The following is a 25,353-nucleotide window of genomic DNA, read 5'->3' on the forward strand; positions in this document are numbered from 1 at the left end:
GGGGACTCAGACGCCAAAGCCGCGCGGCGGCGGTAACGCGGCACCGGTAACGCGGCACCCAGCACGCGCAACAGCTCTTCGTGAGTAACGGGAGCACGCACACCCTCTCCCAGCGGGAAGCCCGGAGCCGGCCCTCCTGGGAGCTCGGGGCTCCCCCTTCCAGGGCAGCCCCGGGGAGAGCCTGCGAGCAGGTCAACACAGACAGCTGAGCGCCGTCAGCTCGCCATGCACATGGCAGCAGGGAGATGCGGGAGCAAGGGGAAAGAAAACGTGTTGCGGCAACACCCGGGAGGAAATCATGGGTAGTCACTGTCACAGGCTGAACTGTGTCCTCCCCCACAGTGACCCGCATTCGGAGTGTCCCGTCCCCCAGGGCCTCAGAGTGGGGTTGTGTCTGGGAACGGGGCCTTCGCGCAGACTGTCAAAGTAAGATGGGCTTTCGGGATGGGCCCACGTTAGATGTGACTAGTATCTTTATAAAAAGGGGAGGGCTGGATCCAGAGACAGACACACTGAGAAGACACAGGAGAGGGCAGACTTCCATGTGCCACGCCGAGGGCCCCGGGAGAGACCAGCCCTGCCCTCACCTCGGTTTGGATGTCCAGCCTCCAGAGCCGAAGGAGAACCGACGTCTGCCGTCTATCTGGATTGTGGGGCGTTGTCAGCAGAACCCTGGAGGCGATGCTGACTGCCTCCCGGGCCAGCTGCTCCCTCCCCTCCCCTCACTGGCACCCCAGCTGGCTGAGGGTCTCTTCACTTTCTTCTGGCCTGGCAGCCCCACATCGCGGTGTCGACCTGTCTCCCCACCAGGCGAGCTCCGCATGGCACCCCCCCCCCCCACTGAGCAGGCGCCTTCATCCCTGGCTCATCGGGAGAGGCCACCAGCCACATGGTGACACCTCTTGGCCTGCAGCTCACAGCCTGATGTCATCTTTAGGCCAGCTCAATGGAGCTGCATTTGTGCCCCTGAGGAAACACTTCCCTCCACCCGCAGAGCACAGACACGGCCAAGACACGCGGCGCTCCTCATGGCCCGCTGGGTCACACCAGCACCTGCAGCCCCCACCGTCCAGTCCTCGGGACCCAACAGGGAGAGACGACCTAGACCTGCAGGAGCTCCGTGTCCACCGCCTGAGCTGGGACTGCACCCCACCCCCGCGCTGTGTCCTTCCTCAGGTGGCCCCGCAGCATCCTGACAAGGCACAGTCCTCGCCAATCCTGGAAACATCAGCCACTTGCCCCTTCTTCCTGTCCCGGTCCGCCCGGCTGCTGCGTGGAGCCGTCTGGGATGCAGCTTAGTTTCCGCTCGCGCTCAGCGGGCCGGGGAGGCCTCCCCGGAGGCCACGCGGGCCAGGGGGCCCAGCCGGGAGAAGCCCGTCGCTCACACAGCTCCTGGCTACCTCTCAGACTAAAGGAGCCTGGTCTGGGGGCTGTTCCCTCTGCCTGGACCCCTTCCCCAGCTGGCTCGTGCTGGGGACTTGGGCCTCCAGGCCTCAGAGAGGCTTATGGGTCCCACGTAGAGGAGCAGCCCTCCTGCCCAGCCCGGTCAGCGTTCTGGTCTATCTCGTCTCCCTGCCTTCTCCCTCCAGCGCTTAGCACAGCCACACATTCACGTATCCTCTCGCTGCCTGCGTCTGCAGCCAGAAGTGAGTAGAGGCCTCAGCTGTTTGTGCTCGCCTCACCCCCAGGTGCACTACCTGACGTCCCCTGGGCGCCGGCAACACCTGTGGGGCGGGTGGAGGCTGCCGACGGGCTGGTGGGGCCAGGTGCGGAGCAGTGCAGAGACGAGGGTGGGGGCCCCCGGAAGTCTGAGCCGCGTGCACCTGTTAGAGGAAACCCCACCCCCTGCCCCCCAGCCCACCCCAAAGTCACTGAAACTTAATTCCAACGCCTGGTGCCCGTGGTGTGTAAATGTAGCATGCACTTACTCGCTTTGCACCCAGAAGCCGCAGGTTCAAACTCGGGGTCGTTCTGAGCTGCATGAGGACCAGTCACGTCTCAGGAAGTGAATGTGGGTGAAGCTGGGGTTCTCCCTCCTGGAGGGGAGCCATGTGAGATGCAGGGAACACAGAGGTGCGCGGCCCCCACCAGGTCCCCTCCAGGTGGAAACGTCCAGAGTCACTTGTACGGCTGTAGCAGCCAAAGTCCCCTTCAGTTAAATGACCCAAGGACGCTAGGGTCTGCTTGGTCAGCATAGAATTCTGCCAAGCTACATCTCATCTTTTTAAGCATAGAAAGAGCCCGAGGATAACAGATGAGGACAAAGCAAATATTAGCTTTCAGATTCGCCGCTTAGAACTGCCACGCAGACCTGGCCCACGTGGGCGTGTCCGTGAGGCCAAAGCAACAGCTGAAACCAGTCAAACTTTAACCCGTGCTTGCGGGTGAGAGGGTTCTGAAGGTTCCGAAGGTTCCGAGGGTTCCGAAGGTTCTGAAGAAGCACTCTCACCTTTGGCTACATTTCCATGTTTCTGAGCAATCCGTGTCGCAGTAGCACCCTCCTAGGGTAAGGCCTTCCAAGATGCCACCACTCTGCTGGCCCTTTTCATCTCTGTCCCGTACGCATTTAGAAGGCGTATAACCGAGGCCTCGTCCGAACCCTTAGACTCCAAGGCCCAGCCCACTGGCTCCGGCTGAGAAGCAGCACCGCTGTGGGAGGCTGGCAGAACTGGCTGCGGGTTATTTAGTTAAAACAAGAAGGAACCTTTACGGCGTATCCAAGGAAGCGATCTGTAGCTGACACAGCAGGTGGGGGCCTCGCGTTGTGACAGGAAAAGCAAATTCATGGCCTTGAAGAACATGGAAAGCTGCCGATGTTATGTATCCCGAATACACATATTTTTCAACTGCTTGAAACATCATTTAGGTTAAAAAAAAAAAAAAAAAGTAAATAACAGACTGATCTAAAACGCACCTAAGCTACCCGGATACGGAACAAGATGTGAAAAAAGTGAAGAGCTGGTTGGTCCGCAGCTGAAAGCCACGCCCCCGGCCGACAGCGGACTTCCGAAGTAGGGAGAAACGCTGACACTTCGTGGCCTGAAGAGCAGAGCTCATGGAGGGGTGTTGTCTGAGTCTGTTCGTGTGTCAGTTACAGGTGAAAAAGAAGGTCTGTCACAGTGGAGGGTGCGCCAGCCACGTTAGCTGAAAATTAGGACTTACTGGAATTTTAAAATAAGACCCTGATGTCTCTCATTGCTTTGTCCATTATGTGATGCAGAATGAAAATCTTTATGTCTGGATTTCTGAGGGAGACACTGTGAAGAGTGTCGTGGATAGTTTGTCTAATTGTTTATTAAATATGCACCAATTCTGTGACTCATCCTTATTTTATGAAACTATCAAGAGAAATAAAAGCCAATGAATGTAATGATATTTGTCGGTGCTTATTGGAAGAGTTTAAAAAGATCTGCTCTTCCTTTATCTCCAATTCAAACATTTCTAGAAATAAAGGGAAAGTCTGCCAAATAGTCAGTAATCAAAGCAACAAACGACAGTGTGATTTGTGTCTTCTCCCCCACGTCCCACTGCAGGTGAGTGAGACAACCTGAAGCGTAAAAGCTTCATTTAAAAGCTTATGATCTAGCTAGACAGGTATTAGAGCTTATTTGCAACTGAAATTTTTGAGCCACAAATCAGTAATGGTGATTTTACGAAGTGTTCTAACATAAGTGAATAGGGAACGTTTGTAAAGGTAATAAACAGTATTACGTAAGTTCACTGCAAAAACCTCCCCGCTGAAGAGATGCTTTTCAGCTTAGTAACTAACCTTTGACTCTGATGTTAACACAACTGAGTTGAGACAAGAGCAGGGGAATTTGCTTAACAGGAACTTTGAATCTGATATGCTTTTCCTACAAAGTAAGTTCTTCGAGAAAAGTATGTTAGTTTTGTCAGTATGAACACAAATGTTAAAGGAAATGATTTTTTTCTTTGGGTGCTCGTTTCACGTTTGGAATTGTTTCACTGTGTTTGGAACAACTTGGGTGTGTGAATATACTTTTTGCAACTGTAAATTCTATGAAATTGAAGTGCAGATCAAGTATTCCCTGTAAAAATGCAGCATCTGAATTGAGGTGAATCATAAGTGTCAAATGTACACGTGATTTTAAGAAAGTACAAAAAGAAGAAAATGAAATATTTCAATAATATTTTTATTGATTATATATTGAAATAATATTTTGGATATATTGGGCTAAATAGACTGTGTTATTAAAATTAACTTCACCTGTTTCTTTTTATATTTTTAATGTGGCTACTAAAAACTCCAAGTTCAGGCTGTGGCTCCTGTTACGTTTCTGTTGGGCGCAGCTGATCCAGACTGTCCCCCGCATGGAAGAGGGGAGTTCTGCTGTTCCACTGACCTATTAAGTGTTCCACTTACTGGGGAAGCTGGGTCATGTCCTCATAGGTTCCCTTGACTAGTTCCTCTAACCCTGTCGGTTCCTGGGAACTGAAGGATAGACCCGCAGCCTGGATGCATTCAGATTCAAGATGTGGGGTGGACACACGACAGGTGCTGCCGACTGGCTGTTGCCTCCTGCCCTCGGGATGCGGATGCGGGACGGGGGATGCAGGATGCAGGATGCAGGACGCGTTTAGCATCTGTGGTTATGCTGAGTGGCTTTAGCTGCCTGCCTCGTTGTAAATTTGCATTTCCCCTTTTAGACCAGCAAATCGCCCCCAGGACAACACTGCTGCCCTTTGAAGACCCAGTTCCCACTCCTTTACTGAATAGGTTAGCATCCTTGATTTTTGTCTGAATCAGTATTTCACTGGGGATTACAAACTGGTGTTTTAATCCTGCCATTCCTTCGTATTTATTACCTGGACTTATTCTGGAAAGGAGAGCTTTCCTTCACCACTAGGTCTGAAATAGTTCAGACAGACAAATGCTTCTTTCCTTTTAATTCCCAAAAGACTTAGTGCACTGATTACAACAACAGAGTTTCCGGACTTCTGTTGGCTTTTCTATGTGTCTTTTTAAAGATTTTTTTCTGTTAAGATTTTATAAAAAAAAAACTTTATTGGGATATAATTCACATATCATAAAGTTCCACCCTTTAAAGTGCACAATTCAATGGTTTATACCATGGTCACAGTTGTGCAGTCAGCCCTAGGCAGCCACCAGTCAGCTCACCGTCTCTGTGGCTTTGCCTGCTCTGGGTGCTTCACAGAAGAGGAATCACAGGACACGTGGGCCTCTGTGTCTGGCTTCTTTTACTTTAGCATAGTGTTTGCAAGCTCCGTCCTTGTTGAAGCACGTGTCAGAACTTCATTTCTTCTTATTGCTGACCACTATTGCACTGTATGGAAAGTCCAAATTACATTCATCTACTCACCAGTCAATTCGACACTTGGGTTGTCTTCACTTTTTCGCTGTTATTTCTGATGCTGCTCTGAGCGTTGGTATACAAGTTTTTGTGAGGACCTATGCTGTTGTCATTCCTCTCGGGTGTATGCCTAACAGTGGGATTGCTGAGCCATGTGACAACTGTGTTTAATCATTTGAAAAACTGCTAGACTGTTTTCCAGAGAAGATGAACCATCTTCCACCCCCACCAGTGTGCACGAGGGGTCCTGCTCGTCTACATCCTCACTGACACTTGTTGTTTCCTGTTTTTTTTTTTTTTTTGTAGCTATTCTGGAGAGTCTGAAGGGTTATCTCCTTATGGTTTTGATGATCATTTCCTCGATTGCTAATGATGTTGAGCATCTTTTCATGTGTTTGTTGGCCATTTGTACATCTTTTTTGGAGAAATGTCTATTCAAATCCTTGCTTTAATGGGGTTATTTGTCTTTGCATTAGTGTAAAAGCTGTAAAAGTTCTTTAAATATTTTAGATACAAGTCCCTTATCAGATTTATGATTCTGTGGTCTTTCTTTCCGTCTTCGTTTCCCCCGAGGATCATGACCTCACAGAATGCACATTTCCATCGTCTGTCATCACCATCCTTTTGATACTCGGATTGTCCTGTGTGTAGCCAGTGGGACCCACCCCCTCACCCCCAAGGATGGCTTCCTGTCCTGCCCGCACAGCCCCTATTGTCTTCAAGAGCATCCTCACAAAGGTAGAATTTCGTTCAGTGTCAGAAGGAAATGAGAGAGGGCTTTCCAGACTCCTGCAAGCACAACCCCAGAGCCCATCCCGCACCATTCGGGGCCAGCTCTGCCTGCAGGAGCAGAGAAGGCTGAGAAGGAGGCTGGCTCCCAGCACCGGCTAAGTCTGTGTCAGAGATGGAGCTACTCAGTCTGTTGACTTGGCTTCCCCCAACCTGGTTTTCAGCACACATGGAACCAAATGATCATGCAGGAGAAGCAGAGACAAGGACCCAGAGAGTCCTGAGCCCTCTGACTGTCCTCCAAGGACAGAAATCCACACAGACTCTGCCTCTGTCCTCCACGAGAGCGGACAGTGCTCACAGGATTGACGGGTGGCACAAGGTACGTGCTCTCCCTAATTCAAAAACAAAGACAAACAACTGAGCCCGGGCTCTGAAGTGACCCTGACGGTGCCCCCTGAGGGGACTCAGGATGGGAAAGAACAGGACACTGGTCTAGAGTGGCTTCTTGAATAAAACAAAACCTCTTCTGCCCCCGCTCGCCCTGTGAGAAGGGCTCCTGGATTGAATCATGGTTAAGGTTTGTCCCCTAATATTTTCCTTCCTTCTGGAGTAGTGGTTCTAAAACTTGAGCTATCGGAAGAATCAACCGCAAATTCCTAGACCCCCAGCCTCAGAGCTGGGGGTTCTAGAGAGCTTCGTTGTTAAGGAGCCGGTAAGCGGTTCTGAGGCAGGTGGTCAGGGACAACGCTTGCAGAAACGGTGCTGAGGGCACCTGCCCCAGTTACTGTCCTCACCTCTCGGAAGACTGAGTTTTCCTGTTCGGGCCTCAGTGGGGCCTTTGAGCTTTCTGTTGGTTCCTCACTGTGTGGAGGAGTGTGAGCTGGAGTATTTAAGTAAAGGAAAACACTGGCCAAAGGAACATATTAATGTCCTACTAAGTAGCGAACCTGGGATCTGAACCCTGTTCTCTTACTTTGAGAACCATACTTTCTCCACTGTTTCAAATGTTGCAGCCAAGAGGGCTTCTTCCAGGGGAATGCGTCTCTGCTGCTTTAGATGTGGAGCAAGCCTGAACCGTGATTCAATCCAGGAGCCCTTCTCACAGGGCAGGTGGGTGCAGAAGTGGTTTGGTTTTATTCAAGAAGCCACTCAGTTTCCTTGCACTCACCTTCTGGGTTGACGTGAGAAGAAATTATGTTTGAAAAGTGCCTAGTGGTCAACAGCGGTAGCTATTAATAGGAATACAACGAATGATCAAGACCTCTTTGCTTCTCTTAGGTCACAGTCCTACCTCCGCCATGAAGCTCCAGTGGAAATATAATGACCTTCCTGGTGTCACTATGAGGTTGCAGTGCTGTGTACCGAGATGTGCTTTCACAGATGACCAAGGTCAGATGTGACTCATAGACATCCTAACAGAAAATAAATCTGATTCAATGAAACGACTGCTATTTGAATTCTCAAAGGCATTTCTTTTCTTCTTTCACACTATTTATTTTGAACGGCTAGCATATGCTCATTGTACAAGCTTCAAAAGGAAGAGTATACAGTGAAGAGTTTCCCTCCATCCCTCAGCCTCTAAGCCATCCTTAGAGGCAGCCACTGCTAACATTTCTCCTTTATCTCTGGAAACATGAAATGGTATACTCTCTCTGTCCCTGTGCACAAACACTAGCATACTTTACACACAGTTCTGTACCTTGACTCTTTTGTCTTATAAATCTTAAAGCTCTATCCATATTAGCACATACAGCTCCCTTACTCTTGTAAGCTGTCCTATGGTATTGGATGGAATGGATGCCCCATGATTTATTTAGCTCTCTTCCTTTGGTGGATATGTAAATCATTTTCAAAAATAATGGTGTTTACGTTCCAATGGACTTCCCTGCCAGCGATGCCTGAGGGCTCCCGTCCCCTACCCTCACCCAGAACAGTTTAAATGACTCAGCCAGCTACATTTTTGGCCGGTATAAAACGTTTGCAATAGACAAAAACCAAACAAAACCCTGAACATAAGGAACCTCCCACGTCTCCCTCTCCCACCCGCTGCGCCCCGCACGTGGCGCTGCGGCACCCGCGCTCCTCCGGAGCTAGCGGTCCCGCTCGCCTGCACTGGCAGCTGCGTCTGGGGAAGAGCCCTCTCGCCGCCCTACTGCGCTCCTCCCGACGCCCACCTCGTCTGGAGCCTGCGGGCCCCGGGCGGCTGCGCGGGGATTCGTGGGCGCTGCAAAGGCCCACGGGGATGCGGGCCGCATGCCCTTGGGGGCGACAGGCAGAGACCCGCGCGCCCCGGGACTGTCACCTGCACGCCCCGAGCGCGCGGGCGCGGGTGCCTAGCAACCGCCAGCCAATCGCCGCCCGGCCCCGGACGTTTTACGGCAGCGGGCTTCGCCCCCTCACCCCCGCGCCGCTGAGGGGCGGGGAGGAGGTGTGCGGCGCGCACCAGCCAATCCGCGCCCCGGCCTCCCGCCCTGCGCCCTCCCACAGGCCGAGAGCCGGGCGGCGGGCGGCGGCCGTAAGGCGGGCTGAGCTGTCGTGAGGCAGGCTGCCGGGCGGTTGCGGTGTCCGCGCTGTCCGGGCCGCTCGGTGTCATTGGGCTCCGAGGAGCGACGGCGAGGACACTGCGGGCGGCCCTGTGTCCGGCACGGCCATGGCGGGCGCGCTGGTGCGGAAGGCGGCGGACTATGTCCGGAGCAAGGACTTCCGGGACTACCTCATGAGGTGACGAGTCCCCCGAGCCGGACCCCCGCGACCCACCGGGACGAGAGGGCGCGGGGCTGCGGTCAGCGGGCAGGGGATTCAGGGGCGGCGGGGCGCGAGTCTGGGCAGCCGGGCGGGGCTGCCGTGGTGGCGGGACGGTGGCCGGGGCAGCGGCGCAGGGTCCTCCGGACAGTGAGGCGGAGGACGGCGGGGCTGGGGGCAGCGGGGCGGGCCGAGCCGAGCCCAGGAGGGAGGACCCCGGCCTCCGGCGCAGACGGGCGCGGAGAGCCCGGCGGGGACGATTTCCCGGACGGGTCCCGCTAGGTCTCGCTAGGTCCCGCGAGCGGGGCGGGGGCTCCGCCTCGCTGCACCTGCCGGGAAGTGTGTGCTCAGGGGAGCGGCGGACATGCCCCGGCTGCGGGCTGGGGGAGCGCGCGTCTTGGAATTCCGCGCGCTCGGGAAGGTGCGCAGCAGGTGCCCGAGCTCCTTTCCCGGGCAAGGGCGCTGAGCCCTGCCGGGTCGACCTCACCCTTCCGATTTCTCCTCTTAAGGACTTCAGGCGTGGGACGGAGTCAAACCTGAAGTGTTGTGTTTAATTCTGACGTCAAAGTAAGATAATGTGTCTCTAAGGGCGTATTTTTTCTTATTCTGTTTCCATTAACCCTTCCGTTCCAGTTAGAAGCAGGGCACTGGCGGGCTGAAAGGCCTGAAAGACGTACTTTCTGTATTTTATTTTCACCTCTGATCTTTAGATGCCTACTTTTTATTTCAAAATACTTAATAGAACAGTTTTATGTATAGTTTATTTAGGAGTATAAATTTTAGTTTTCCTTTGTATGACTGTTAAAACCTAGGTTAGTGTAGGACAGGAATGTTTTTCAATAGAGAACAGCCTGGTAAAGACGTAAAGTGCTGACAGCTGAGGAGAAATAAACCCTGTTGTAGCCCTGAAAAGGGCACGGATGGAGGCAACTTCATTTTACTAAACTTCATTTTAGTATAAAAGCAGTTAATTTATTTTAATCTTGGATTTTATTGCAAATACTGTTTACTTCTAGTTTTAAAAAGCAGTAGGGTAAGAAAAATAATTGTCTGCCATGTGATGGAATAAATTTGGAAACAGAAGCTTCACACTTGACTTTCCAAAAATGAACTTTCTGTACTTAAATAGGACTGTGATTAATTAAAATAGATGTTTAATACTGGGGAGCAGCGCGTTTGTCAGATTAATGTGCTGGAAAAATCTGAACAAAGTTGTAATGTGAGAATGTGTTCCTAGTCCCTGAAGTTCAGTTTTTCTATGGCTTTAAATAGCACCTTGGTTTGTTTTTTTTTTTTTTTTTTAAGCTGATTTTTCTCCTTTGTATGAGCCTTCCTAATAGTTAAGTACAGCTAAGGTTAGAAGTGTATGATATAATTAAGAATAAGGTGATTACATCTTATCCTTATATGAAATGTTTTGATGATTACCTACCGTTCTATTACATAGGAAGAATTTGTAAAATATATGTATTTTCAAGGAAGAGAGTTAGCCCTGCTTTTCTAAATTTATGTTTTTTTCTACTAGATAGGTTTCTGAGAGCCAGCCTTTCAGTTGAATACTTTGATACACATGGTCTAACCTTTTTTTCAAAGATTAACTTCATGTAGCTTCAATATTTATATAGTTTTTTATGTAGAAGCATTATTTTAATTGAATTAAGCTCTGACTACATGAGGAAAAGAAGAGGATTGCTATGTCCAGGGAAGTGCTACTTGGTTAGGCACCGGACTAGGATTCAGAGAAGTCAGTCCGCATGGACTTTAGTTACCCTGTCTCTGAAATGGGTTTAATGATAATGCCACATCTGGTTGTGTTGTTGAGAAAATTGAACTGGATGAGGGACGTGAAAGTACTTGGAAACTGCAAATCACTGTATATTTCTATTATGTCCGGCTATTTTTGCAGCAGAAACACTTTTTAAAGTGTACTGTTACTGGAAAAGTTAAAATCTTAAGAGTGTTACTGAACTGAACTTGGGTCCCTCACCCGACAAACAGCAAAGCTGATCTGCTGACACCCGGTTGTGGTGAAAGTAAAGTGCTTACTGCAAGTGCTTGTCAAGCAAGGAGAAGGGGCGGTGTTCAAACCACCCAAACTCCCAGATAGCTTTCGCGGAGGGGTTTTAAAGACGACTTTCCTTTCCTGTGAGGGATGCAGGGTGTGCGATCAGCTCATGGGCTTTCTTCTGACTGGTTGGTGGTGAGGTAACAGGGTGATGTTTTGGGAGTCTTAATCACCAGCCTTCTGGTTCCAGCTAGTCTGGAGTCTCCTGCTTGTGGTCGGAGTGAGTCACTGTCCTCCACCTGGGTGGGGGCTCGGGGGCGCCTTAGTTCCTGCAGAGCACATAACACAGGAGAAGTGTTGGACTGTTACGTGTACCCCTTGAGGAGGAGCTTTCTTAAGGCTGCGATTGCTGAGCTGTGTTTTGTGTTGTGTGGGCTTTTCCTTTGTTTCTGCAGCCGCTCACTTCCCTGGTTAGTAACTGCTTGAGTCTGCTCTTTGGAACTTTGCGAAAGCCTAGGAGACTAAAGCCTTTTTCTCCAAACAAGAAGCAGGGGACATGGAGGGGCTTTTGTATTTGGGAGGGCCCCGCAGGGTTCTGCTGGGTTTCGTGAGATGTAAAGCTCTGTGTTGCTGACCTGCAGTTACTTTTGTGGACTGAACAGGTGAAGTGAGATGTCGCCCTGGCCTTGCTTTCCCCGCTGCGCTCAGCGGCCGTGGGACTTCCTGCCAGCGCTGCCAGTCAGTGATTGAGGACAGATTTGAGGTCTGGTATCAAAACTCTCATCAGAGCCTCTTTTATTAGCTTTTTCCCCTAGAAAGAGTGCTTTCATCCTAGAATTTATTAGAGGGAACTTTTCCTGATTTGTTCTTCTGGTTCACAGCCCCTCTTTGCTTTTGCAAAGGCAAATCAAGCAGTAAGAAGAAAATTTCATGTTCTCTTCAGTCAGATGAGGTTCTGTGCCTTTGTTCTCACCCATCAGTAATTTGTTCTATGTACTTTGCACTCCTGGCTAACTAAAGATCCCCTGCATTCTGTTTACAGCCTGCCAAAGGGGTGCGGGGCTTTTCCGAGCTAAAGCCATTCGAGAATTTAAAACATTTTATTAACAGCGTAGTTGAGGTTTTCAGCAAAAATTTAAAATCATATTTCACATAGATTATAAACTCCTGTCAGTTACATTTTAGGAAAAGATTGAAATGTCTTTCTCACCAAAGTGGATTTATAAGTATATTTTTTAATGTTGATCTTTTTTTTTCAGCAAGAAATGAATTAAGAGAACAGGCTATAACCAAAGGCAGTGTGTGAACTTTGTTTGGGTCTGGTATAGTCAAAGCCAGCTGTAACAGGCATTACTGGGACAACTGGGACATTTAAGTAGGGTCTTACATAAAAACATTATGTAATTATTGACAGTTTTTGTTGGCTTTATTGTTAATCCCCCGGGTTCTGAGTTTGAGCAGTGGGTTTGAACCCTGGCCCTGCTGCCCTGCAGCCGCGTGTCCTTGGACGGACGCTTAGTTGCTGTGCTGTGGTAGTGACACAGCTGGTGCTGACAGAAGTCAGTGTTCTGCTTATTCCTGTTGTCATTAATGTTCTGTGTGGAATCCCTGGGTTCCTGGGACTCCTTTTGGTGCCGTCCGTCTTTCCTTTCACGGCTTACTTCTTACCTTAATGAAAATCCCCAATCAAGGGCCTCCTGCATGTCAGGTTTTTTTTGTTTTTTTTTTTTTTTTTAAGAAGCTGTTTCTTCACAGACCTTATTGATGGAGTAAAAGAAATAGCTCTTTTTTTCGCTCTTCTCTTACTCTCCCTCCTGAGTTTTGGTTAAGAAGAATAGATTAGAATGAACAAATAAGTTTTGAGAGAAGACATAGATTTTAATGACTGGGTCAGCCAAGGTCTGTGTATGTTAATTCTAGAGATTTACTCCCCTTAGAGAAGTGAACAGATATATCTGTGCACATATGTATTTGGATAAATGTGCAAAGAATATTTTCTTGAGTAGAACCTAGATCATGGAGGGTTTGCAATTCAGTTAATCAGCATGCTCTTGCCAATCTGAGGTCAGTTAGATGCTGACGATGAGTATTCTCCAGTTAATACAGTGTTCTATTCTAAGTTAAGTTTAACTTCCGAGCTTCCAGGAGAGCTTTAGGAATTTACGTTCACTAGCCAGGTGAGAAGTCGCCCTGGGACGCCGGGATCTTTCCCGGCTGTAGAACACGAGAGCTGGCGTGGGCCTCAGATGTCAGCTCGTCCAACCCTTCACTTGCCAGATGGAAAAACTGGCATCTCAACCAAACAGGATAGTGGAGACGCCAAACTCGTGAAGCCAAAACGGGAATGTGGGTTTAGGATTTAAAGGGAAATGCTACACACAAGAGTGATTTGGAAAAGAAGGTTCAGGTTCTTTGTGCGCACCTTTCCTGTGTGTCTCCCTTTGCCGCCCGGCTGCCCTGCCGTGTGATTGACCTTCACAAAGGAATGAGGCTGAAAGTGTTCAAACAGAACTGGCCACGAGAGTCTCTTTTCTGCCGTCCAGTTTAGTTTTGACTGTCTAAATATAGCTGAATATCACACATTCTCATTGTTAAAACACTTCCTCGTTTTAACCTGAACTAGAAAATCAGGTAAAAGTGGGTGAGAATAAATGAATGGAGGCGAGCATGCTCAGCCTGTAGGGGACTCACCCCCCTTTCAGTGGTGATAGAAACAGACTGCGCTAGGCTGTCGCTGGGGTCCTTTTAGTGATGTAAGAGCGAGTTGTAAATTATGGTACTTTCAGAGAAAGCTAACAATTACTGTCAGTAATTTTAGGAAAATAAGAAACTGAAATAGGCAGTGCCCAGGAGACATTAGGAAGATAAAAATGAGCTCAGAAGAAACCTTGAGCCAAATAAACAGTATTCCAAATAAAGGAGGAAAAGAGGATAAAGTTTATTCCAGGGCCATCCTCCATCGTCACCTGCGTCTTCAGTCTTAACTGGGGAGGCTGGGTTTCCCCACCACGATAATGCAAGGTTGCAAATGAACCAAGAAACCCTTTTACGCATTTTCAGGGGTTTTTCTTTTACCCTTCACGGAAGTAAAATGAAGGCAGCACACCGAACAAAGAGAAAGTCGAGTGTGTTTTCCACCCGGTGCTACCTCACTGTCCCCCAGCTGTGGTTTGTGTAAGTTCATCCTATTCTGGAACAGAAACTAGTACATACCAGGAAGCTTTCTTCAGTTTGGCTCTGCACAAATACGCTTTTCAGATGTTTTGACCAATGACTCATGTTCTAGATGACTCTGACATGGAGTTAAGGGATGTTGAGTTGGGGATTTTTGTATCTGTCAGTGGTGTTTAGAATAGCTTTATTCTCATTTGTTTTATTATCATTAAACCACTATTAAAATTAAGTGATCAGCATTATTTTTGTGATCATTTTTGTGGAGGATTTTCAGGTTGAGGAGGGTATGAGGGTAATTCCCTCTTCTTCACTTTCCTTTATAATCTGCACTAAGGTCACCTGTAGTAAAATAGGGTAGAGTTTGAACTATTGTACAACTCAGGGAGAGTGTCCTGAATTGAAAAGTAAATTATCTTAGATTTTAAGACATTTTAGATTTTAAGAACTCTTGTCTTTTAAAACATTTTTGTAGGGGAAAAAAAAGGGCCATTGGTGATTTGTCAGTAAATAAAAGGCCTGTGTTCAGATCCTGAACAGAGGAGAGTGACACCATAGGTGGCCACAGTCCACGAGCTACGAGGCAACGCTCCCGCCGTGGTGAGGGCGCCGCCTCTGCGCCGGGTTGAGGCGCTGTGCTCGGCGTGGGCTCACTGGGGAGCTCCGCCTTGGTGACGTGATTTGTTACCACAGTTGAAACATAATCTGTTAAAACACTTCACTTAACATTGAAAGACGGGCTCTTTCTAGACTGTCCATATTTCATAACAGAACGCATCTGAAATATATTATTAGCACCATCAACGAATACTTTCATGCGGGAAATTGGAACCTCCCTGGTCCCTAAGTCAAAGCAACAGGAGGAGTCGCTTGGACGTGCCTGGGTGTGTAAAGGATTTTATCATTTTATTTCACTAATTCTTTCAGTAGCTACACTTGAAGATTTTTGCCTTAACAGAACAACTCAACTATATCCTGGAAAGAATTGGTATTTCAGAAAGAAAGCTCACTATAAAACTTTCAACATGTTTTGAATAGAGTTAAATTTAACATTCAGGAAAACCATTCACTTGATGTTAAAAGATTTTTCTCTCCATTCGTTCAGCAGATATTTTTTGAGTGCCTTGTAAATGCTAGGCCCTACTTGTTCCAGAATTTCATCCATGAACAAAATACAAAGTTACATGCCTATTTTTAGAGGCTTACATCCTGGTGATAATCCATCAGTAAGTAAAATGGAAGGTTCGTTGCAGATAGAAGTTTGCAACGTGGTGCGTCTCTCCAACTTGTCATTTTCAAAGCAGTGCCCCCTTTTTGCCTGTGCTGCCTCGTCTGAGCCACCAGCACGGGGCAGGGGAGCTCACAGAGTGCGGCCAGTCCAAACTGAGATGCCCCAGGAGTGTCAGCACACAGGTCTCAGAGACTTCGTGCCGGAAGCACCACACTAATACCTTACTAAGCTGATTACATGTTCAAATTAAAATAATTTGAAATGTTGGAATAAATAAACTTAATAAAATTACCTTCTGTTGTTTTTTACTTTTGTTTTTCCCCTTAACGGCAGTACTGGGGATCGAACCCAGGACCTTGTGCATGCCAGGCATGCACTCTTCCACTGAGCTGTACCCCCACTCCATGTTTTTCACTTTTGTTAATGTGGTTTCTGGAAATTTTTAAATTACATATGTGGCTCCTATTTGTGACTTGCTTTGGATAGCCCTGCTCTAAGGATTGTTTATTTTTCATAAAATTAAGGTTTACTTTCATTAGGTCAAAGTTATTAGTAGAAATATCACTAGATCTTCTCAAGGAAAAAGAAGAATGTGCGCTGCTGTTGTAGTTCTGTTACTGGATCTGGGATTCCTGCATGAGGCTAGAGTAACCTGACAGAACCCAAATCTTCCAAAGCATCTGATCTTTTTTTTTTTCCCCCTCCATGTCTCCCCGTCTGAACCTCGGTGACTCCTCACAAAATAGTACGGTAAGAACACTTTCTACTTCATTTCAGGCTTTTGCAGACTTTATGCATTAACAAAGTAACAGACCGCAGGCCTGGCGCGCTTTGCCTGAAATGGCAACCAGCCCCCAGGCCTGCAGGTCACGGGCTCGGGCGGCCCCAGGGCTCCCTGGTTCTCTTGTCCGTCCTGGACTCAGCGCTGGCGCGCTGACCGGCACCCTGCACACACAGACCAAACGTGTGTCTCAGACAGGGCGGGAGAGCTGAAGCCTTGTCCTAGGTGCAGAGGTGCATCACTAACTGTCCCAGGTTAGGTGTTTCAGTAACTAGTGTTGAAATTATTTGTATCTTTTAGTTTCTTTTTAAGAGACGTCTTAAGTATATCTCAGTGCTTATCATCATCACTAGTGCACAGGGAGCTCTTAACCTGCAGAACTCGGCTTCAGATAACCCTGCACTCAGCACACGGAGACTTTAATGCCGTCCTGGGACCGGAAGTCCCCCAGGCACTTCGGGTTTCAGATTTATGCCCTGGTCTCTTAGCCTGGCCTCAGCTGTGAGCGGAGGCCCTGGCGGAGCTACGCCCCTGGGTGTGTGTGTGTGCTGCGTAGACCTGGAGACCACCAGGCAGGGCAGAGCAGCAGAAAGAGATTAAACAGCAAACGATGGGAATGGACAAACGTGGAGAAAGGCCTGGTCAAAAGAGGAAGGAAGACCACGTGGAAGAATAGAGTTGGAAGTGAAGTGGCACCCAAGGGGGGACAGGTAGGGGAAGAAGTGAGTCGGTGAGGAAGGTGGATGCACATCACCAGCGGGCTGGAGGGTGAGGGAAAGGACGCAGCCGGCCCCCTAGATACAAGGAGTACTGGCACTCAGCAATGAGTGCCTGAGGCAGAGTCCAGTCCGAGGGCACGAGGACGCTCACAGCCACCCCGGAACCTCAGAGATCGTTGTGGCAGCAGTGCCTGCGCTTCAGGGCTCGTCACTCAGGTGTCGGGCCCCAGAGCGCCTCCCAGGCGGCCGCGTGGGAGCACCGGCGCCGCACAGCTCTGTGAGGCCTGGGCGTGCCGTGTGGACGCTTCAGAGACCCTTAGATCGCGCCAGAGGTGACTCTCATTTAATCTTTTCTCACACTTCCCTTGTTTCTCCCTCTTACAGAATTTTTGGATTTTGTGCCTTTTGGTCAGTATTAGAAGTGCAAGTCCAAAAGTGTGCTCTGTAGGCCGAGTTTATCTTAATGCTCCGATAGGCAGGAAGGAAGCACTGCTTAATGTTCTGATAACTAAAAAGGGTGTTTAGCTAACAGTGTGTGGTTTCCTTCATATTTTAAAGCAGATGATGCATAAATAAAACAATTTTTAACTTAATGGGAAAAGTCACTGGACTTATTTCAACCTCAGAAATTAAATTAAATTGGATGTCACTGCTGTTAACGAGGGACAACTTGATTTTGGTGTCCTGGGGTGACTACAGTTGTACATGAAAAACGTGGCCCATTTTTAAAGTATAGATTGTTGCTATTACTTCAAAAGTATTTTTCAATCCTAATTTCTTATTATCTAGGGCTCTGGTGTAGATTTTAGGTTCTCTGATCTTAACAAAGCTCACATGAGTTGAAAAGCGATGCCTTCCCTGATTAAGTTATTTTCTTCAGAAAAAGTATCCAACTTAGGGTCTGTATTTTAAGAGGTATTGACAGATACCTTAATGAAAATTTGAAAAAAGTTTTGATAACATTTAAACATTACATTATAGAGAATAGTTCTAATGAGGTTTAGGTTCATGTACGAAGTTAGTCTCAGTTTAAAATTCTCTGAATGGGACAGTCAGATTACTTAGTCGTCATTTGGAAGTTGGTAGGGGCCTTGGTAAATCCCTTCCGGTTTGGGCTTTCCTCGTAAGAACGGCCGCTTCAGAGGCAAATACTTGAACAAGCAGATGCCTGCATGCTCAGCTTCCACCAGTAGCCGCGGAGGGTGTGCGTGCAGGCTCGTTTCCACACATTTCACGTTGGTGTCTAAGTAAGAAACTGCAGCTGCTCAGGCTCTACCTTAACCATCCCTCTTCTTTCCCTCATTTCTTCGTAGCACTTCTGGGGCCCAGTGGCCAACTGGGGACTTCCCATCGCTGCCATCAATGACATGAAAAAGTCTCCGGAGATCATCAGTGGGCGGATGACCTTTGGTAAGGACGCAGGTTTGAATAACTGGGAAGATGTTTATATACACGTATACCTCTGGCACAGCACGGCCCCAGCCCACAGGGCAAGTCTGTGGCTCCAGACACTGCAGTCACTGTAAGCAAGTAACAGAGAGCTTGAGGGCGCTGCGGGTGTGGCTTCTCCCAGTGAGGAAGAGACAGGGTTACTGTATTCTGAAATATTGATTGAGGAAGTATTAAAGTCCTGTTTGCCCTTCAGAGTTAGTACACCCAGTTAAAGAATGTGCCCTCTTGAGCTGTATTCAGAAAACGTGTCAACAGGTTTACCGGAAACCCTGATACTGCCCATAAAACCATTGTTGAGGGGATTAGTAACAATTCTTTGAGATAATGGACTGCACACAACTCTAGGGGACAGAAAAAGAGGTTAGAACTAACGACAGCTCACTGACATTGTGCTCCTCAAACGTGTGAGTAGTAAGTAGCCAAGCGCCTAACGGGGCCAGACCAGCTGACGCGTCTCCCGTTCCTGGAACGCGTGAGCAGCAGCGTCAGCGTCTGTGAAGGTTTTAGCAGAAGAGCTTTTCTTTCTTGAGGATCAGGCCTCAGTCTCGGAGGTTGTAAGTCGTCTGTCTCTGGTGTCCCTGGCAGCCCTCTGCTGTTACTCCCTGACGTTCATGAGATTTGCCTACAAGGTGCAGCCTCGGAACTGGCTCCTCTTCGCCTGCCACGCCACAAATGAAGTCGCCCAGCTCATCCAGGGAGGACGGCTTATCCGACACGAGTAAGCAGATCCCAAGTCATGTTTTTGTTCTGAGGAACTGGGGAGAGTGAGACAAAACTCTTAGGAGGCGTGGTGGGGCTCCGGGTGTGATTGTGTACACGTGGGCTCAGGGGAGCGGCTGGGGAAACTTGATCCGGAGCAAAACTATGCCGAGAACTTAAAGCAGTGACTGGGCAGTTAATGCAATGCATATTGCAACATGAAGATTAGCCTGAAATAGGCTATTAGCCTGTTTATAAAATTGTGACTTGAAATGAGTGTCCATAACGGTGCCTCCTTGAAGCCTTCCAAAGCCTCTGAGACTGTCAGTGAAATTTTCTTTCTCACTGAATTTTCCTCCGCGCTTCTTCCAGGATGACCAAGAAGGCATCAGCGTAACAATGGAAAGCAAGGGGACCAGCTGCCAGCGGCTCCAGAGGCAGAGTCCATCCTCAGGAAGAGTCTCGCCAAAAACAGATGCTGACTGCTGTTTTTACTAACCAGATTATTTTTCTAGAAATAGCAGAGCACCCCTGAGCCCACTCTCTGCTGCCTTGTAAGTACGAATATTCTAGTCCTCTTCAGAAAGAGTAGCTCGAATATGCGATCAGGTTCATGATTCCCAGTGATGGCTTTATCTGCAGTAGTACGTGTCCTGTCTGTTAGAATTTACTGAGTGAAAACCTGAAGAGAACAAAATTTGTAACCACTAGCATTAGGTACTCAGAAATCATGGCTTTTTCTTTAATGACCACGAGACGGCGGACAGCTGGCCACATACCTAAGATCACATTGTCAGTGTTTGAAAAGATATTTGTATTTCCCTGCAGTGTGTATATTGAAATGCTGTAATTAATGGCAATAAATGATTTAAATATTTGTCAAATGAGCATGATTAAATACCTTGCTGTGCTTATTAAGGAACTGTAGAACTATAGCCCTGAAAAGACAGCTACTGGGGAAGAATGGAACTCCTTGAAAATATCAAGATTAAAAATAAAAGTAAACTGACTATACTACAATTGAAAAGAAAAGGAAGGAAGAAAGGAAGAGAGGGAAAGAGAGAAAGAAAGGAAAGAAAGAAAGGAAGGAAGAAGGAAAGAGAGAAAAAGAAAAAGAAAAAGAAAATTAATCACGATGGCCAGGGAAGTGGCAGCTGGTGGCCAGTTTCCTGGAGCATCCACAGTCCCAGATGTAAATAACGTGCCCTTTCTCATGGGTGAACACCAATGCACCCCAACACCGCACCTAAAAACTTCCCAAAGCAGCCGGGACTTGTTCTGGACCTGTGTTTCTCCCGAGGCAGGTGTTCTGACACCTGCTGTGGGGATGGCAAGCCCACAGGATGTGCTGCTGGCCTCTGGGCAGGGGGTGGAGCATGGCAACCAGGAACTGCTCCCGAGGAGTTGGACCAAATGACGGAAAGTGTCCCAAAGACACAGTCCTGACTCCCCGTTCGTGCTAGGCAGAAGTTAGGGTTTTTAAACTTCACCCTGAATATGAGCACAATTCTCTGTTCCCTGGCAACAGCGGGTGAGAGCGGCAGATGTAAAGCTGACACCCGCAGGGCCTGTGCCCCTCCCAGCCAGACGGTTCCCTCTGATTAAGTTCTGTCACTTTTTCTTTTTTTCCTTCAGAGGCGCTACACAATTTACAAGGCATTTTCATATGTGCTCTCTTGTGAGCCCCACACAGCCCTGAGGGGCGCGCAGGACTGGTGCTGCTCCCACATGGTAGATGAGGGAATGTGGTTGGGATGCTGGGAGATGCTGTGACCGGCAGGTCCTCCTGTCCCCTGGCTGCATCTGCCCCTGGGGGTGGCAGGAGGTGGGGTAGGACCATCCTCCGTCCCTCAGGCTCCTTCTTCCGCAGTTCTCTAGAGTTGAGGTTGGTTAAAAGGAAGGTGCAATAAGAGTATAGATTGGTTTAAGTGCAAACAGTGCATTCTGCTTAATCTGTCACACAAGTAACATAACTTGTAAGAAAGTCAGTCTCTGCAGATGCGCGTAGAGGAACCACCGGCCTTGTGCCTCTCCTGTGCCATCTCTCCAGACTTGCTACTCTTAGTTTTTGTGGGTTTGGACTTCCTGCTTCCCTTTTCACCTTGGAAAACTCGTCCTGCCTGCCTCTAGGGCTAGGTGAGGAGCAAGGGGCAGCCTGGAGGTGTCAGCCTGCCTGGAAACCTCAGGGGTCCCGGGGCCCAGGAGCAGGTGCTGCCCAGATCGACTCCCGGTAACATTAGCCAGCAGTCTGGTTCCCAGAGATCCTCTGCCACACCCGATGAGGAAATACGGAGAGAGGCCAGCAAGCTCATTTCTGCTCCCTAAAATCTCTAATGTGAGACGGACCTGTGAGTGGGCACAGAGGAGCAGGGTCCGTGCACAGGCATGCGCTGTGCCAGGAAGGGGCCCTGCGGGAGCCAAGAGGTTGGAGTGGTGACATCCCACGTCAGAAAGCGTCCTAAGGGGCTCAGAGGAGATGGAGCTTGTGCCTGCGGCTTCCTCACGGGTCTCAGGAAGTCCCCAGCCACCGCTTTCTCTCTGCATGGAGCCCCGAGTCCTGGCAAGGGCCCCAGATGAACCATGGGAAAAAGTGGGGAAGGGTGTGAAATGTTCCACTGCTGGAATCTGACTCCTAATTATTTCCTAATTGGACACAAAAAAACTATTTTGCAACAAGATCTCTCTCTCTCTCTCTTTTTTTTTTTAAAAGGTTCTTGGTTGCTTTAAAACGACCAATGTCTCATTAGCAAAAAGGACAGAACAGTGGGCATTCTCTTTGTAAGCGATAGCCTTGTCAGACAGACTTACCAAACGGTGCTGAAACTTCTCACAGGATGTGGGAGCCGGAAGCCCTCTCTCCAGGCCCGGGGCCGTGCACACCGCTCTTCCTGGGGACTTACGGAACTTTGTCTTGCAGAGAAATTTCAAGTATGTGACCACAAAATGTGAGTTATTTGGCCTGAGGGTGGTGGTAGAGCTCAGTGGTAGAGCGCATGCTTAGCATGCGTGAGGTTCTGGGTTCAATCCCCAGTCCCTCCATTAAAAAATATATAAATAAATTAACCTAATTACAGCCTCCTCAAATAAAATTAAAATGCAGTAAAACAAACAAACAAACCAACCCGGGGAGATAAGATCACAAATAAAAATTTCTTTTGTACTTTGGTCTCTACTGTGAGAGCAGTGCCCCAGTCCTTTCCGGGTGCTCTCAGGGCATCATTACCTGAGCGTTTGGGGGATGTATCAGGGGTAAACACTGCCAGCAAGGGCCACGGATGTACGTTCACCGGGAAAGGGAGTTCGCGTTTGAAGCACTGACGGGCGCAACTAAGACGTGGAAGCACAAGGATTGAGTAGCCGCAAAGCTTGATTACTCCACAGCCCCAGGGATGTATTTTCAGATGTTTAAATGACCTCGCATAACCCCCTCTCTAAATAATGCTCGGGGGCTCAAAATATTTTTCGTTTCAAAGAATAGAATATAGCGTTTATGGATGTGCATGCGCTGTGAGTAACGTCCAAGATGAGTGACGTCACTGTCAGGTCCAAAGCACCACGAGGGTTTCAGCCCCAGAGCATCTCCTTCCTCCGCGTGACAGGTCCACGAGGCGGAGGCGGCCAGTGAGAAGTTCTTTCTGCACTGCCCGGACTTTCCAACGGGCAGGCAGCGGGAGTCCTGGCCCCGGGAAGTGCTCCTCCCCGGGTGCAGACGTGGCAAACCACCAGGGGAGGATGGTTGAGAAATCCACAGTTTTGTAACTGCTCCAGGCAGCTGGCTGGGGACCACACAGCTCCCATCGGTGCTCTCCCCAGGCACAGGGCGGTGGCCAGTTCTGCCGCTCAGGCCGGTGCGGTCACTCCTCCCCTCTCCTTCCCTCTCCGTCTGGGATTTCTCAGCTGTTTTCTCCGACGCCTCTGCAGGCGGCAGCAGAAGGCAGCAGTGGCTATTACAACATCTGGCGTCCTGACACCCCGACGTGACGTTATATTACTTCAAAGTCACTTGATTATCTCAAAATAATTTTGTTTTTCAGGATCAGAAGAGAAGCCAACAAGAGCAAAGCCGGGTTATCTGGGACTGAAGCCCCAGGCAGGGTGGTGGGCTCCTAGGGTCCCTGGGGGTGCGAGGAGGGCAGGCCGCTGGTCTGGGAGGGGAATGCCGGCCCCACGGGCTGCTGAGGGCTGAGCTAAGCCGCGGTGGCCACAGGGCTCCCAGGATGCCGCTGCTGGAGGTGGATGTAACAGAAACCACTGAGGAGCTGTGTGAGGACTAGCAACTCCCTGCCTGGCAGCTTTATTGCGACAGCTGGTCTCAGGCCAAAGATACGCTTGTCCACAGGTGCACAGAGAGAATGTTTCTGAACCAGCAGGCACGAAACGTGGCTGCCATCCGTGCTCCTGATGGGGCCCGGCGCTGACTCCTCCCAGGTGCTCCGAGGGGGCCGCCGGAGGCCGGCGTGGGGATATTCCAGCCCCGACAGTAATTCTCAACCCAGCTTGTGATCCATGAGGGTAGCTGGACCGTGGTTTTCTGTCTCCTGTTATCAGAGAGCCTTCTGTAGAACAAAGGTTTACTCTGCCCACCAAGACTGTTCACTGAGTCTCAGGCCTTGCTGAGCAACCCCTGTCGAAAAGGGAGGCTGAACACTCTGTTCCTCCTTTCCTGCCCGGCTGTAAAAGTGCGGCTGGCTCACTAGCTATTTCAGTTGTAACAAATTACTTTGAATTATTTTTTCCGGCTTTTGCCCTTTTGAGCATAACAGGCTCACGGATTTTCATAGAGTATGTTTATCTACAATGCATATTATTGCTTTTGCTCAGTTGTCAAGAGGTGGCCACTGGGAGCCCCTCCAAAGTCTCTTTTCAGTCCATCCACCAATTGAGAGCCCGTGTCCCCTGGTGCGAGATGCCCCCTCCCCGCTCCGAAGCTTCGCTGCCCCAGCGCAACGGCGTCTCCCCACGGAGCCGGCTGCATGTCCGGGGCATGGCGCTCACACCCACACGCGGGCTCTTGGCGCGATCTTGCTGCCGGAGGGACAGGGTGTCTTGGCCAGTCCAGCGCGTGGTCCTGAAAAGGACTTTTTAAAAAAATCATGTGTTCATACTGGTAGTTCCCTGTCAATCCCAATGTAGTATTTCTACTTAATTTCTTTCACTTTCACAATGGAATCTTTGCTGTTGTACTGGATTGCATTATTTCTAACAACACAAACATTTCATGACTTACTTGCTCTCCCTAACAATATAAAGAAAAAGTTTCGCAGTCTTACCATTATCACCATAAACAATGAAACTACTGAACACAAGCTCGAAATTTCCCTTAACTCTTTGTCCTTAGAATGCATGTTCCAAGGACGTAAGTTCCAGGTGAAGGTCTAAGCTCCCTTGAAGCAATCTTTTCTCTCTGCCACGTAACCCTTACCCCACGCAGAGCTCCTCCCAGCTGTGCGTTTTTATTTTCAGTGTGAAGCCTTTGCATTCTCGCAGCTGGTAGTTCTGAGGTGGCAGCCATCGGCCAGTGTTCCCAGAACAGGAAACTGGAGGCCAGTCTAACAGGGACTGAGATGACATGAGCGTCTGAGCAGTTGAGTCCCTGCGAGAGCTTGGACCCTTCCCCACCCAGCCTGTCTGCACTGGCGGGTTCTGGCCAAGCAAGTCAGTTTCTCCTGCTGCTATTTAATTTCTAGCACTGCTACAGCCTACGTAACTGAATTGTTTAATGTTGTCCTAATGTGGAAGTCTTACCTTGTGCCCTGAGTTATAATTTTCCTCTTTCAATAAAAACAATAATATCCAAATTTGCTGCATACCAAGCTATGTATTTTCACATCAAGTCTTGTATTATACATATTACATTAAATAATTCTCAGTTAATATCCTCTTGACCTCGTGCATTAATGTTTAATTTTCCTGTAGGGAGATTTTGAGGAGATAGATGATTTCAAGATTCCACAGGATAAAGAAAGGCAACACATGTGAAAACAAGGTCCCCTCCTTTTTTTTTTTTTTTTTTTTTGGTCTGAAATCTTCTCTTCACTCAGAAGTCAAAATGCAGGCTTTGCGTTATTTATATATTTTCTAGCACAATCGAAAACCTAAAACTTCATAGTGACTATTACTAGGTACTTAAAAATACAAACAGAGAGCCAAGGGTTTTGCACGACCACATTTGCTTAGTCTGTAACAGCAGCACGACTTCCGGCACAGTTGTTGCTGAGATTCAGGGTGAAGGTCGACGTGTGCAGCAGCAGCTTCACTGCGGTGTCTTCGCTTCTTGCCAAGAGAACAGGGTGGACCTCGTGACAAGAGACTCAGTCGCCTGCTCCGGGCGTGCTGACATCCGTCCTCTGCACGTGCCTCAAGTGCGTCACATTTAGCAGAGAAGCTGGAGCACTGCTGCTGCCACAGGCAAGAACAATCGGACCCCACGTTGGGTCTGCTGCTTTCACTTTAACCTTTGTATCTACTGCTTTTGCTACGAGTTAATC

The 25,353-nt window shown here is 48.8% G+C and overlaps 1 protein-coding gene and 4 long non-coding RNA genes across 7 annotated transcripts in view; 3 read left to right on the forward strand and 2 right to left on the reverse strand.

Annotated features, from left to right (window-relative positions):
* The window catches only part of LOC123615542 (uncharacterized), a 30,841-nt gene extending 28,023 nt beyond the window's left edge, over positions 1-2,818 (reverse strand). The window contains exon 1 of the long non-coding RNA XR_006723188.2: positions 1,929-2,818. This is a non-coding gene — a long non-coding RNA (uncharacterized LOC123615542). The remainder of the gene's footprint in view (positions 1-1,928) is intronic.
* Positions 2,819-2,820: 2 nt separating this feature from the next.
* Positions 2,821-7,504, forward strand: LOC123615543 (uncharacterized). Of its 3 annotated transcripts, none has more exons than XR_012508495.1 (3): positions 2,821-6,071; positions 6,287-6,444; positions 7,344-7,504. It is a non-coding gene; the product is annotated as an uncharacterized LOC123615543 (long non-coding RNA). The 3 variants fall into 3 exon arrangements; XR_012508496.1 differs by having other exon boundaries at positions 2,821-4,738; positions 5,907-6,444; XR_012508494.1 differs by having other exon boundaries at positions 2,821-6,444.
* Positions 7,505-8,573: 1,069 nt separating this feature from the next.
* On the forward strand, positions 8,574-19,752 carry MPC1 (mitochondrial pyruvate carrier 1). Its single transcript, XM_074368023.1, has 5 exons — positions 8,574-8,786; positions 15,961-15,964; positions 18,028-18,124; positions 18,752-18,884; positions 19,238-19,752. The coding sequence occupies exons 1-5, from the start codon at positions 8,716-8,718 to the stop codon at positions 19,260-19,262; spliced, it is 330 nt and encodes a 109-aa protein (XP_074224124.1). The 5' UTR covers positions 8,574-8,715; the 3' UTR covers positions 19,263-19,752.
* Positions 9,381-15,505, forward strand: LOC141578317 (uncharacterized). The gene is made up of 2 exons (XR_012508490.1): positions 9,381-11,575; positions 13,873-15,505. It is a non-coding gene; the product is annotated as an uncharacterized LOC141578317 (long non-coding RNA).
* Positions 19,753-21,995: 2,243 nt separating the features above from the next.
* On the reverse strand, positions 21,996-25,022 carry LOC141578318 (uncharacterized). The gene is made up of 2 exons (XR_012508497.1): positions 24,611-25,022; positions 21,996-23,943 (listed from the first exon to the last, which is right to left on the reverse strand). It is a non-coding gene; the product is annotated as an uncharacterized LOC141578318 (long non-coding RNA).
* Positions 25,023-25,353: the final 331 nt, after the last annotated feature.

The sequence above is a fragment of the Camelus bactrianus genome, chromosome 8, assembly GCF_048773025.1.
Source record: "Camelus bactrianus isolate YW-2024 breed Bactrian camel chromosome 8, ASM4877302v1, whole genome shotgun sequence".
Taxonomy (NCBI): Eukaryota; Metazoa; Chordata; class Mammalia; order Artiodactyla; family Camelidae; genus Camelus; species Camelus bactrianus.

Coding starts and splice junctions, on each gene's coding strand:
- MPC1 (XM_074368023.1), top strand. CDS start 8,716: ATGGCGGGCGCGCTGGTGCGGAAGGCGGCGGACTATGTCCGGAGCAAG. Junction 18,125..18,751: donor CAGTGGGCGGATGACCTTTG/GTAAGGACGCAG, acceptor TGTCCCTGGCAG/CCCTCTGCTGTTACTCCCTG. Junction 18,885..19,237: donor GGACGGCTTATCCGACACGA/GTAAGCAGATCC, acceptor CGCTTCTTCCAG/GATGACCAAGAAGGCATCAG.